Raw genomic sequence first — 13,580 nt, forward strand, 5'->3', positions numbered from 1 at the left:
TGCACTATGTTCTCATTTCATCCACCTCTCCATCCCTCAGCCACCCACCTTCTCTCTTGCCTGGTCTCACTTATCACCTGAGAGCTTGTACTCCACCCCTCCCCACTCCTTCTTCCCGAAGAAGGGTCTTAGTCCAAAACGTCAACTGTTTATTCCCCTCCACAGGTGCTGCCTGACCTGCTGAGATCCTCCAATATTTTGCATGTGTTAGACTTGCCTAACATGTTATTATGGCAACATAACTAAAAGATAAAGATTACCCCTGTTTGTGTGACAGAATCCAAATCATGAGACTACTGGGACCTCTCAGTGTGGTGGTAACCAGGTGAGTTGGCAACTCACCCAATACAGGGGCAGAATGTTAGCATCAAGTGTGTGCCGCTTGCTTCTTGATCCAGCAGAGAAGGTTCACAGGGAGCCACCTACCCATTTTGCGGCTTGGCATCACTCTGGCCATCTCTCAGTCCTCTCTTCTGTCCCTCTGCCACCTCAAAGGCATTGTCAGAGGAGTAGAGGTTTATGGGCGTGTTGTACGCCCTGGGCTGCCGTGGGACATTAACGGATGAGGTTACTGGCGATTTGGCAGCAGTTACCGGTGGTGAGCGCCCATTGGTGCCAACTTTGACACTGGCATGCACGTGCTGAGGAGAATCCGACTGAGGAGTGGGGGAGGGATGGACAGTGGATGCCAGTGACGGAGGCGGCGGCTGAGTGAGGGGTGACGAAGCAGGGACAAAGGGGGCAGGCGAGACCCTTGGGGATGACGAAGCACCAAAAGGCCGAGCAGTCTTATTGTAGGCGGAGCTGGCTGCCGGTGGGGCCTTTAGGGCCATAGGAGCGATGGATGCAACAGGGATTGTATGTTCTCTGGACTCATCCTGAGCAAGGGGGCAAAAAACACAAGTTAAACACACACGACACATGCAAAACAAAACTCATGCAATGTGGAGTTCCATTGGAGATGTTCCCGGAAAACTATGCAGGCTAAAAACTCTACTCGGTAATTGCACTGATGTTATTCCGACACAAAGCTTATGTGTCATGAAGTCACACAGTAATACAGCATGCAAACAGGCCTTTCGTGGTGACTACGCTACCCACCAACCTCATCCCATTTACCCATCTGGTCCAGATGAAGCATCCCAACTTAAAACATCAACTGTCCTTTTCCCTCTGTAGATGCTGCCTGACCTGCCCAGTTCATCCAGCTTCTTGCGCGTTGCTGCAGATTCCGGCATTTGGAATCTCTGTGTCTCCATGAGGTTGATAGATTTGGGCATTGATGAGAATCCAATTTAATAAATGATTTAACTGGCATTAAAACACAAATTAATTATAAACTATCTTTCGTAATTTTGTAGCAATAGTTTTTGACTCGTATTGACCATGTCATAGATTCAGGAGCCCTGTTAGGATAAAGGCAAGTCTTGAAAGGGTTAATCAGAGTTTCAGCGATAATTATCAATGACAACAGCCTGCATAGTTTTCCCTGGAACACACTGATGGCCACTGGAAATGTGCTTTCACCTTCTGTGCACACAAGTGACATTCACGGTGTGTGGTATCATGAGTGTCCAGTACTGGCGCTGTATTAGTAACTTCAAAATTTTTTGCAAAAAGCAAATTAGATTTTACTGATGGCAGTGAAGCAAAACCCTGCATATACCTGAAACAATGCTCATCTAAAACACACACACACACTCACACACTCTCACACACACACACTCACACACACACACACTCACACTCACTCACACACACTCTCACACACACACACACACACACACACACACACACACACACACACACACAAAGTTGAATCAGTTGTGATGACTGGGTACAAATTTTAATGGTTGGATAGTTAAGAGTTTGGATATGGAGAAAGGACAAGACAGAAAATAAACAATATCTTATCTGTCAGATTCCACAAGGTGGAATAATACTGAAACAGGAAGCAGGCTGCTGAGGTCTGACATCATGAAGGTCTCCTTTACGGAAGAAAGTAAATCAGAAATTCTCTACCAAAAATTTGAGACTGAGGCAACCAAAAATTCCAAGACTGACACATAAACGTTTATAGAAATGCTGGAAGTACTCAGTAGGTCAGATTACCACAAGACATAGGAGCTGACTAAGGCCATTCAGCCCACTGAGTCCACACTGTCATTCGATCATGGCTCATGTATTTCCCCTCCAGCCTTCTCCCTATAACCTTTAACACTCTTACAAGAATGCATCAACTTCTGCTTTAAAAATACTCAATGACTTGCTCTCCATGGCCATCTGTGGCAGTGAATTCCACAATTCATCCCCCTCTAGTTACAGAAATTCCTCCTCAAATCTGTTCTAAAGGGAGATCCTTTTACCGAGGCTGTGCCCTCTGGTCCTAGACTCTTCCACTATCGGAAATATCTTCACCACATCCACTTCATCCAGGACTTTCATTATTTGGTAGGTTTTTATGAGATCCCTCTCACCCTTCTAAACTCTGGCCATTACAGGCTCAGGGCCATCAAATGTTCCTCATCCATTAACCCTTTCATCCCTGGGATCATTCTTGTAAACCTCTTCTGATCCTCTCCAGAGCCAGCACATCTTTCCTTAGAATCGGGGCACAAAACTGCTCACAATACTGCAAAACTGATCTGACCAATGCCTTACAAAGTCTCACCATTACATTCTTGCGTTTGTATCTTAGGCCACTCAAAATGAACGTTAGCGTTGCATTTGTCTTCCTTACTACTGAATCAACCTGCAAGTTATCCTTGAGGGAATCCTGCATCAGGGCTCCCAAGTCCCACTGCAGCTCAGATTTCTGAATTTGCTCCCCATCTTGACCTTTATTTCTCCGAACAAAATGAATGGCAATACACTTCCTCACACTGAATTCCATCTGCCATTTCTTTGCTGATTCTCTCAAACTATACCGACTCCTAGAATCATCACACTACCTACCCTGCTGCTTCTCTTTGTACCGTCCGTAAACCTGGCCATAAAGATATCAATTCCGTCATCCAGATCATCCAGAGATACAGAGCTAATGTTTCAGGATTAAAAATAGGTCTGATAAAACCTCTTCAAACCAAAACACAAAACCCGTGTTTCTCTTCCACAGCTACAGCTTGACCTGATGAATATTTTCAGAATTTTTTATTTTTTGATTTCCAACATTTATAGTTTTTTTCTCCAACTTAGAAACAGGTTTACATTGGATTGGTGTTTCTATACCAGGCTGTGATGCAACCAGTCAGGTTGTACATTTAATGGTCATGAAAACAATGGAGAAAGTAGGAGAATAGATATGCTTTGCAGAAAAGGATGAAGGAGCTGATTGTCACATCCTTGAGTCCAGACTCCCATTCTCCCAAATGCTATTGGTGCAGGCTGGAGAGAACAGCAGTATCATTGTCATCACATTGGACGAATGACACAGAGACCCAGAGGCACAAGATCATCTGATTTAAATTCAGTTAGATAATCAAATCTAGATTGAAAACATCAGGAAAAGTGACTATGACATGACTGGAATATATAAAATATCTGGTTCAGTACTTCTTTCCCGGGAAAAAATCTGTCTTCCTGGTCCTCTCTAGTCCTGATGTTCAAACAGTCAGCGGTTGTAGTCTTAACCGCAGTTCCAACAAACTACAGCATGAGGCCGTAGATGCTGCTTCACCACTGTCTCTTCAAGGGCAATAAATGCTTCCCCTTTCAATGAGCTGGCTAAATAAGGAATATTATATTTTTTTAAATGGAGGGGAGAGTGGTGGGGGGGGGGCAGAGAGAGAACATGAATGCAAGGACAGAAAATGGTGTGTGAGAGAACACAAATGCAAAGACAGAACATGTACCAGAGAGTCAGTAAGTCCAAAGAGAAATGGTGAGAGTGAGGATGCACATGAGAGCAAGAGGAGGGAGATGAAGAATGGGAGAGAATAAGAAATAGAACAGGTCATGCACATTCCGATTGAAAGACGTGGGAAATTACTATACTTAGGAATGATTACACCTGCAAATGGTTTGCTGCAAAACTGTTATAACCCCTTACATTTATTTTTGGGAGAATGAAAGATTTAATTTTGAAACCAGATGAAGTACATTTCTGCAATCACTTAATCTGCAATTTTCCCCAGAGAACAGGGCACACTGAGAGCATTCCCAGCATTGCTAAAACTATTTTACAACCAGGATTCTTAATGGAACAGCCACCAGGAATTAGAAACCAATCACACCTCAAGTCGCCTGCCCTCCTTGGCAGAGTGAACTTCCACAATCCTGAGGAAGAGATTCACAATCGGCAGTGTCATCAAAATCACGATCTACCGTTCCTTGTGCCAATGGTGCTTGCTGAAGTGTATGGAAGTTCGTTCCAGAATTTATCTCTTAGCCATCATACCACTTTGGTATTTATGGGAGCTTGCTGTGGCAAACTGGCTGTTATGTTCTGAGATAATAATATTGGCCGTACTTCGAAAAAGGTGTGAATGTAGGATGTTTAAAAAAGGTGCTATATAAATGCAAGATTATCTCCCATGTCTTATTAAATAGATTCACACAGCAGTGAAGCAAGCTTTTGGGTCCACCATGTTAATGCCAACCATCTATACTAATCCCATTTACCAGCTCTTTCTCTATAACCAACTATGCCTGGGTGACTCACGTGCTTGTCCATAATGTTGTGAGAGTACTTGTTCAGACCACTCTCTAAGGCAGTGTGTTCAGGTGTTGATCATCCTCTGCATTAAGAAATTCATCAACAAATCCTGTCTACATCACTTTTCCCTTATGCCCTTTGATCCTGTACACCTTCACTACTGCTAGGGAAAACCCTTTGTACTGACCCTAGACACAGCGCTCATTATTCTGTACACCTTTACCAATCCCTCAGCATCCTCCGCTCAAGGAAAACAAACCCACTTTTTGAAGTTTTCCCTCATAACTGAAACACTCTGTCTCAGCCAATATCTTCAGCAATATGTTAGCACCATATATAACCAGCCTGGCTTTTGCAATGTAATGACATTCTGCAGTAGGGTCATTAAGAGTACAATCTATCTCCATTGTAGACCCTTCCACCTTCCCAGCTGGATTATCTGTTGTTAAAACAGATGAGAGGGCTTGTCCTATCAACAGCAGTTAAAGAAACTTCATCTCCCTGGAGTTCAGAAGAATTAGGGTTATTGAAACATAGCGGGGTCGGCATAACAGGATAGACGTTGAAATGCTTTCACTTCTGGAAGAGACTAGAACTAGGCATTATAGTTTTCAGGTTGGGGCACAGTCATTTATAACTGGGAGGAGGAGTACCTCCTTGCAGAAGAATCACTGGGATTCTCCACCCAGAACACTGGAGGCAATTAGTAGTTGGTTCATTATTGTTACAGGAATCAACAGACAGTGAAAAGCTTTTGTTTTGATGTCACCCTGACAGATCATTCTATACACAAATACATCGAGGTAGTACAAAGGTGCAAAACGAATTGTGCAGTACATTGTTATACAGCACTGTGGCACATATATATCGCTAGAGTTTCTAAGGCTTCCACACAGTGCTGTATTTGTCAACTTGGAGCAAGAGCACATTTATAAATCTAGTGGGAGCAAAGTATATTGGGTATAGCAACGGCGAGTGCTGTGAGCGGGGTGTGGGTCGGGGGGCAGAGAAGGAGTGCCAGAGGCTGGGTGTGGCACCATGCAGACACACCCAGCCCTGAGACACCAGGCAAGGTCACTTGATTCTAAACGATTGGCTTATTGATCATTACAAAACATCTCTCTAGTGTTTCCCACTGTCCCCTCTTCTTCTACCCCCTCTCCCTGCCCCATTCCCACTCTCAGCCCACAATAGAGACCCATATCAGAATCAGGCTTTTGATTACTCACACGTCATGAAATTTGTTTTTTGTGTGGTAATAGCAGTAAAGTGCAATACATAAAATTACTACTGTTCCGTGCGAAAGTCTAGCTATATATGTGCCTAAGACTTTCACACAGTACTGTAGATACAAAGTGCAGTGCAGCGGTGTTAATTGCAGATTCTACACTGTAAATTACAGCAGGAATTATATACCACTTCCACTAATGCAGGAAAATGGTAAAGAGGTCCAGGGAAGTTTCCATCATTTAAACATTAAAATTAAGGAAGGAGCTTCAATTTTTCCACACACCCAAATTAAAGAGACTAAACACTCTCTCTCTGAACACACTTAACGCTTCAGAGATTTTTTTAAAATCCCAACAAAAACATAAATCTTTCTATCCATTAATTTTTTTTAAAATGATTGCAATGTTCCGAATGTTGCACAGCAGAAAAGTGTTGTCACCATTCTAATGTGGCAACATTGGCTGCAGAATCCGAAACCTAAATTAAAGTATTCCCTTTGCTGGTTGGTAGTTTGTTTTTTGCATCCTGTCAGCTGGCATTATGTAGCCAAAAGGGAGGGTGGTTCTACCTTACAGCATTGTAAGCATTGCTCAGAGACAAGTTTATTGTCCTGATCGGAAGTTGTTGAACGCATTGATCAGCTTGCTAAAGGATTTTTATCCAGCCTCTAGCAACTTGGTTGAAGAGAAAGCTTTTGATTACTTTAACCACACCACTTTTACAAGTGATTTTGCATAATCCCCAAAACTGACCTGGATCCCCATCTCCCTTACTGAGGGCGGCAATGTGACAGTCAGTTATCCCAACGATCACTGTCCTCCCACAACTACCCTGACAGCTACCACTGTACCAGCCGAACAGTAGTCTGGCTAGTAGCGTTGCTGCCTCATAATGCCAGCGTCCTGGGTTCAACCCTAACCTCAGGTGGGGGGGGGGGGGGGGGGTTGCACACTTCCTCAACTCCCTCCAAGGGCTCTGGTTTCTCCACACAACCCCAAAATGCAAGAACTGAGAGGTTAACTACCCACTGTAAATATTTTCTATACAGTGAAGGGGGTGGTGTGTGTGTGTGTGTGTGTGTGTGTGTGTGTGTGTGTGTGTGTGTGTGTGTGTGTGTGTGTGTGTGTGTGTGTGTGTGTGTGTGTGTGTGTGTGTGTGTGTGTGTGTGTGTGTGTGTGTGAGAGAGAGAGAGAGAGAGAGAGAATCTGAGGTGATTTAAACGGCAGGAATAGTGAAAGTAAGTGGTAGACGGCTGGTCATAAGAGCCTGTTTCTGCGTGGTAGATCGTTATGAATATAACTGAAAGACTGACATCTAATTGCAATATTTACAACAAGCTATTTTCATTCAACACCACTTTTGCCATCAGTAAAATCAGATGCCGTGTTACCACTTTTACCTCTGGATGCAACACAATCAGCTCAGAAAATCACAGCAGTACCGTACACTGCAGAAACAACTCACTCCAGTTGGAATGTCAAATGTTTATACATTTCCTCCTGCTTTTCAGTGCAATACAAAAGAGATGAATCTGTGAGCAGGGGTTACAGCAAGTCCATTCGCCGTGCATTCACCGAGACTGGTTAGTTGTCATTGGCCAAAACTGAAAGCAAGCACGAGGATCCCGATGTGCTTACTCTTGCATAACAAGTCACATACCTTTTGAACAGTCGTTGGGGCGGATTTAGGAGGAGGAGCGGCCCTGTAAGACACAAGGATGGGTGTAATCGTGAGTCATTGCTGAATCATCCCAACACAATGTTTAACTGAACTTCTGTCTGCACACAATCCATATCCCTTCAGTCTCTACGTATCCACGTCTAGCAGCCTCTTTAATGGCACTGTCATATCTGCATCCACCAGCAATTCCAGGCACTCACCACTCCATACATAAAAAACCTGCCTCGCGTATCTCCTTTGAATTCATCTCCTATCACTTCAAACTCATGCCTTCCCACAACAGGCATTTTGACACTGGGCAAAAAAAAAGAGGCTGTCTTTATGCTTCTCGTAATCTCAAACTTCTATCAGATCTCTCCTCAGCCTCTGACAATCAAGAGAAAACAACCCAGATTTGTCTAGTCATGGCCTCATCCTCGCAGTGCGCCTTCCCAAAGCCTCCACATTCCTCTTATAATGGACAACCAGAATTGCTCACAGTAGTTAAATATTAGGTAAATTTTCACCAACTGCAAGTTTTGCAGACTGGCAGAATTTTGAACATTATTTCTTCACCTTCCTGAGATGTATCAAAGCAAACTAATCAGGCTTCACTTCTGCAAAATAGAAAACTTTAACAAGTATCTTTTTAAATTTATGGCATAGGTGGAGGCTTTGTAATTAAAATGAGCTTCAGATTAATCCCACCTTCGGGCTCTTTGTCCGTGGATCAACAGCACTTGAAACATCTCATCTGGGAACTCAAGTTGTGGTGAATGCTCTCGGACTACTCTTCCAGTCCCCAAGTTCCAGCACCCGCCCCCCCCCCCCCCAACACTTCCAGTCTTTAAATATATAAACAACAAAAAATGCTAGAGATACTTAGCAGGTGTGGCAACATCTGTGGGAAAAGAAACAGAGTTAATGCTTCTGGTGTATGAAGTGTTATAGAGATCAGGTCTAAGAACCTTATGAAGGGTCTTCCATCTGTAAATCTAACTATGTTTTGATCCCCATGGATCAGTCAACCAGTGTCCCGGGTGACATTGCAAAGGGAACAGGACTCTTTCTCATTGCTTTCTAACCTTTTTATAATGTTATAACCCTTTTATAATCTAACCCTTTTATATTTTATTATTTAATTGTAAATAGCGAAGAGGAAGTGTTGGAAGGGCATGTGATTTCTGCAGCAGCAGCACAGTACATTAGAACTACGACAAACATAAAATGAATTTATATTACACATAATTTACACAATAAATAATAAAAATAACAATTACATTAATGAGATTTGAGGGAAATATAGTTTGAGGTAGAATTAAGACTTACATTACGTTCTTTGAATGACTGTGTGATCTGAGCACAGATACTCTAATTACGCCAAGAAATTCAGAAATACGAAATCTTACTCCAACAAATCCCCAAGAATGATAGCAACACACACAAAATGCTGGTGGAACGCAGCAGGCCAGGCAGCATCTATAGGGAGAAGCACTGTTGACGTTTCGGGCCAAGACCTTTCGTCAGGCCCCCAAGAATGATCTTGGGAATGAAAGGCACATTGAAGTAGTGTTTGATGACTCACTGGAGTTTAGAAGAATGATGGGGGGGGGTGTCATTGAAACCTATCAAATATTAAAAGGCTTTGATAGAGTGGCTATGGAGAGGAGGTTTCTTATACTGTAGAGTCTAGGACTAAAGAAGGAAGTCCCTTTAGAACAGAAATGAGGAATTTCTTCAGCCAGATGCTGGTGAATCTGTGAAATTCATTGCCACAGAGGGTTGTGGAAGCCAAGTCATTGGGTATATTTAAAGCAGAGGTAGATAGGTCCCTGATTTGAAAGGATGTCAAAGGGTTAGGGGAATAGGCAGGAAAATGGGGTTGAGAGAGTAATAAATCAGCCACGATGGAATGATGGAGCGGACACAATGGGCTGAATGACTAATTCTGCTGCTGGCTTATGGTCTTCTTCTGAAATCTCAAAGATACGCTGTTCCCATTGTGTAGGTAAGCAGTGAAATCTGGAGGTGTGGATGGGAATGTGGGGAGAATAAATTGTGATTATAGTTAATGGATATTTGATGCTCCATGGGAACTTTGTAGGCTGAATGATGTGTTTCAATGCCATATGAATACTCATACTAATACTCATATACCTCTATTTTTTAAATCACACAACCGATCTCCAGATGGATCTAAGTAAAAATACAGAGGGAATTTCAATTCAAGATTCACTCCAAAGCCAAGGGAACAGATCATTTGTCGTTTGAATAAATCAATTGCTTCCACATGAAGCACTAGCTACCAGATCATTCTGACAGCATCTGTAATCTACCAACAACAATATCTGTAGAATGCCTCGAGATGCATCACTGGAACACTGCATCGCTGCTGCTCAGAGAGACAAATTGAGAAGGAATTTTGTCGGCAGCTCATTCAGAGATTGCAGTGATTAAGAGTACAAGTCATAGACAAGTCAGAGCCGTTAGTGGAAACATCTAATGTCACTTTATTGGATCTATGCCATTAACTCCATTGCTTGCTCCGGAGTCCTCAACCCCTCCCAAATTCTCCATCACGATAAAACTCATGGCACCATATCCCATCCAATTCATGCCAAACCAACCTCTCCACTGGATCTGTACCCTAACTTCAACTTCAAAGCCACGGTCAACCACTCACCTACACAACCATGGACAAAGGCCAGTTAACCCAAGGTCCACACCTAAGGGTAACTTGCAAGGCGAACAAGCAAACTCCACACAGCACCAGTGGTCAGAATTGAGCATGGGTTGTTAGAGCTTTGAGGCAGAAATCCTACTAGCTGTACCAAAAAGCCAATCAATTCTTGGATCTGCTCTCATTGATTAATACATCAAACAGTTCCTTCACTTCTCCTTCTACACGAAGGCTCATTACTGCAAAGTTAGTCCAAAATCTCCCTCTGCTTCCTGCGCATCATTTAAATGTTTTTCCTTTACTGCCAACCCAAACCTGACTCAGAAAAGTGGAGAACTGGCCTATTATCGTCACATCTAATGAGATATAGTGCAAAGCTTTTTGTTGCATACCATCCATATAGATCATGTCATCACATCAGCACATCAAGGTAATGCAAGGGAAACGCAGAATATCATGTTACAGTTATAGGGAATAAGCAGTGCATGAAGATGGTAAGACCATGACGAGGTGGAATGTGAGATCAAGAGTCTCACACCGTCTCCTCTATCAACAACTACTTTTTAATAATGTAAGAATGCGGACATTGAAGGCCAAATCTCTCAGGGATTTAGGCTTAAACTTAAGCTTCCAAATAGACACCATACAAAGTGGATCAGGTTGCTTTGCATGGGAGGCGTTGTCTGCGGGGAAAGCTTACAGCCCAGGGAAGAACGTCATGTCTTGCATTTGATAGCATCTTTTATGATATCCAGACGTCCCAAACTCCATTACAACAAATAAAATACTTCTCTGAAGTAAATTGCTTTATTATTGTCAGATGTCCTGAGGCTTAAAAAACATTGTTCTGGATGATGCCTATAAACATCATTTCATTAGCACAGTGCATTGAGGCAAAACAACAGCAGTGTGTAGAATAAAGTGCTACAGTTAGAGAAAGTACAATGTAGGCAGACAATATGGTGCAAGGCCATAACAACTTGAGTTTGTTGGGGTCATATACTGCATTCGGTGCTCCCGGTGTGGCTTCTTGCATACTGGTGAGACCCAACGTAGATTGGGAGACCGCTTCACCGAGCATCTATGCTCCGTCCACAACAACAAGCAGGATCTCCCAGTTGCCACCCATTTTAATTCTACTTCCCATTCCCATATGTCCATCCATGGCCTCCTCCATTGTCAGGATAAGGCCAGACTTAGGTTGGAAGAACAACATTTTGTATTCCGTTTGGGTAGCCTTCAACCTGATGGCATGAATATGAATTTCTCAAACTTCCAGTAATACCCCCACCAACCATTTCCAATCGCCCTTGTCCCTCTCTCATGTTAGCACCTTGCCCATCCATTGCCTCCCTCTGGTGCTCCTTCCCCCCACCCTCTCTTCCATGGCCTTCTGTCTCTTTCACCAATCAACTTCCGAGTTCTTTGCTTCAGCCCTCCCTCTCCAAGTTTCACCTATCACCTGACGTTTTCCTCTCTCTCCTCACCCCACATTTCAAATCTATTCCTCAGTTTTTTTTTCTGGTTCTGCCAAAGAGCTTTGGCCCGAAACGTCAATTGTGCTTTTTTCCCATAGATGCTGCCTGGCCTGTTAGTTGCTCCTGCAGTTTGTGAGCGTTAACAGATTTTTGTTCCCCAAAAGCTCACATCAAACTGGTTGCTAAATTCAACAACATGTGCGCAGGAAGAATCAGGGGATATTGCTTTTATTTCTTAAACTATCCCATCACTATGGAAAACAGAAGGATGTTGGTAATTTCACGCGGCGGCCAAATTAGACAGCATCTGGATTGCAGTGCCAAGATGTGCTCATGGACACAACAGAGGCATTCTGACTCAAGAGCGGGTAGAGAAAGCAATGCCACTACATTCATCTCCACCATCTGAACACACATGGGGGGGGGTTGCATCCTGAAGAGTCAGGGTGGGGAAAGGCATGAATTTCATCTGCAAATTGTCGTAGTGAGCGGTAGAGTTATGGAAGCTGATGAAAAGGTGAAGAGAATTGGATTATGTAAATTCAGTGCAAGTAACGTGGCTGTTTAACGGTCGATGTGGGGTCAGTTGGCCTAAATGCCTGTTTCTCTCTATGGAAAGCCCCTGTTAACCCTACCTCACTCCAAAACATCAGCAGCATATTCCTTTGCTTCTCCTCCTTGAGCTCCCTCTTAAATTGATCCTTTAATTTTCAGTTTCAGATTCTGAAGTAAGTGAAGGTGCCTAAAGGTTTTATTTACAGTGTTGAAGACATTAAAAAAAAGTGCTTCTGTATCTTGAAACGTTGAACCATTTCACAGATGTTTTAGACTCACAGTAAGCAACGCTAAGATTGTAAGTGTTCTGGGACACACTTTCTTGGCTCTGGTACAGGAGGCCACAAGGCAGGGAATCCATCAATACAATCCCATGCCTTTCAAGAAAGTAATTCTTTTTCATGGTGAAAGCAGACTTACTCTGGGTCGCGCCTCAATAAGTATTTTTGGTTTGTGTCTGGAGCAGTAAAGCATTGCAGAAATTCTTTCGACAAACATGGTCAAATACTTTGGATTTCACAAGGTTTTTACTGGAGGTGGCTAAATATTTTATAAGTGCCTTGCATTTTTCAAGCAGACGTGTGAAAGTGATTCGTACATAGTTCTTAAAAGGGAAAAGCAGATCAATAGAGTCAAACAGCATAGAAACAGGTCCTTCGGGCCAATTCGTCTATGACAATCAAGATGCCCATCTAATCTGGCCCCATTTACCCACATTTTGCCAACAATGATCGAGCCTTCTCCTATTCGTGTACTTAACGGCAATTTTTTTTAATGTCATTACTGTACCTGTTTCAACTATTTTCTCTGGCAGTTCATTTCATATATGCACCATCCTCAGTAAGAAGAATTTGTCCCTCAGGTCCTCTCCAAGTCTTTACACCCCTTCATCATCGACCAACGTCCTCTTTTAGCTTTCTTTCCCTGGGAAAAAGACTGGGGACACTCGTGCTATTGATGCCCCTCAAAATTTTATGATGTTATCCCTCACGCTTCTGTGTTCCAAGGAATGAAATCCTAGCCTACTCGTTCTCTACTATAACCCAGGCTCTCGAGTCCTGGCAATATTCACATAAATCTGGAAAAACCTGGAGGAAGAAGAAGAAGGGGACTGAAAGACTCATTGGAACTAAATGTTCCAATAAGAAACTCCATTTCACACTATCATATTGCCATTAAAATTTGGAACTTTAGCCAGAGATTAATATTCTTCAATGCTGGAGCTTTTATCTACTGTCAGTAGTCTTTGATATGCTTAAAATGATGAGCACTGATCCATTTATTTTTTTAATATAAGAGTTAACAATGAATCAGCTTTCATTTA

The 13,580-nt window shown here is 42.8% G+C and overlaps 1 protein-coding gene across 7 annotated transcripts in view; it reads right to left on the minus strand.

Annotated features, from left to right (window-relative positions):
• Positions 1-13,580, minus strand: part of LOC140726278 (PDZ and LIM domain protein 5-like) — a 247,637-nt gene that overhangs the window by 85,991 nt on the left and 148,066 nt on the right. For 5 of the 7 annotated variants that reach the window (XM_073042445.1, XM_073042447.1, XM_073042448.1 and 2 more), the window contains exons 4-5: positions 7,544-7,586; positions 427-542 (exon numbers count right to left, since the gene is read on the minus strand). In XM_073042445.1, the coding sequence (XP_072898546.1) occupies positions 427-542; positions 7,544-7,586 (159 nt within the window). The remainder of the gene's footprint in view (positions 1-426; positions 543-7,543; positions 7,587-13,580) is intronic. The other 2 variants (XM_073042451.1, XM_073042450.1) reach the window with 1 other exon arrangement.

Source organism: Hemitrygon akajei, chromosome 4 (assembly GCF_048418815.1).
Source record: "Hemitrygon akajei chromosome 4, sHemAka1.3, whole genome shotgun sequence".
Lineage (NCBI taxonomy): Eukaryota > Metazoa > Chordata > Chondrichthyes > Myliobatiformes > Dasyatidae > Hemitrygon > Hemitrygon akajei.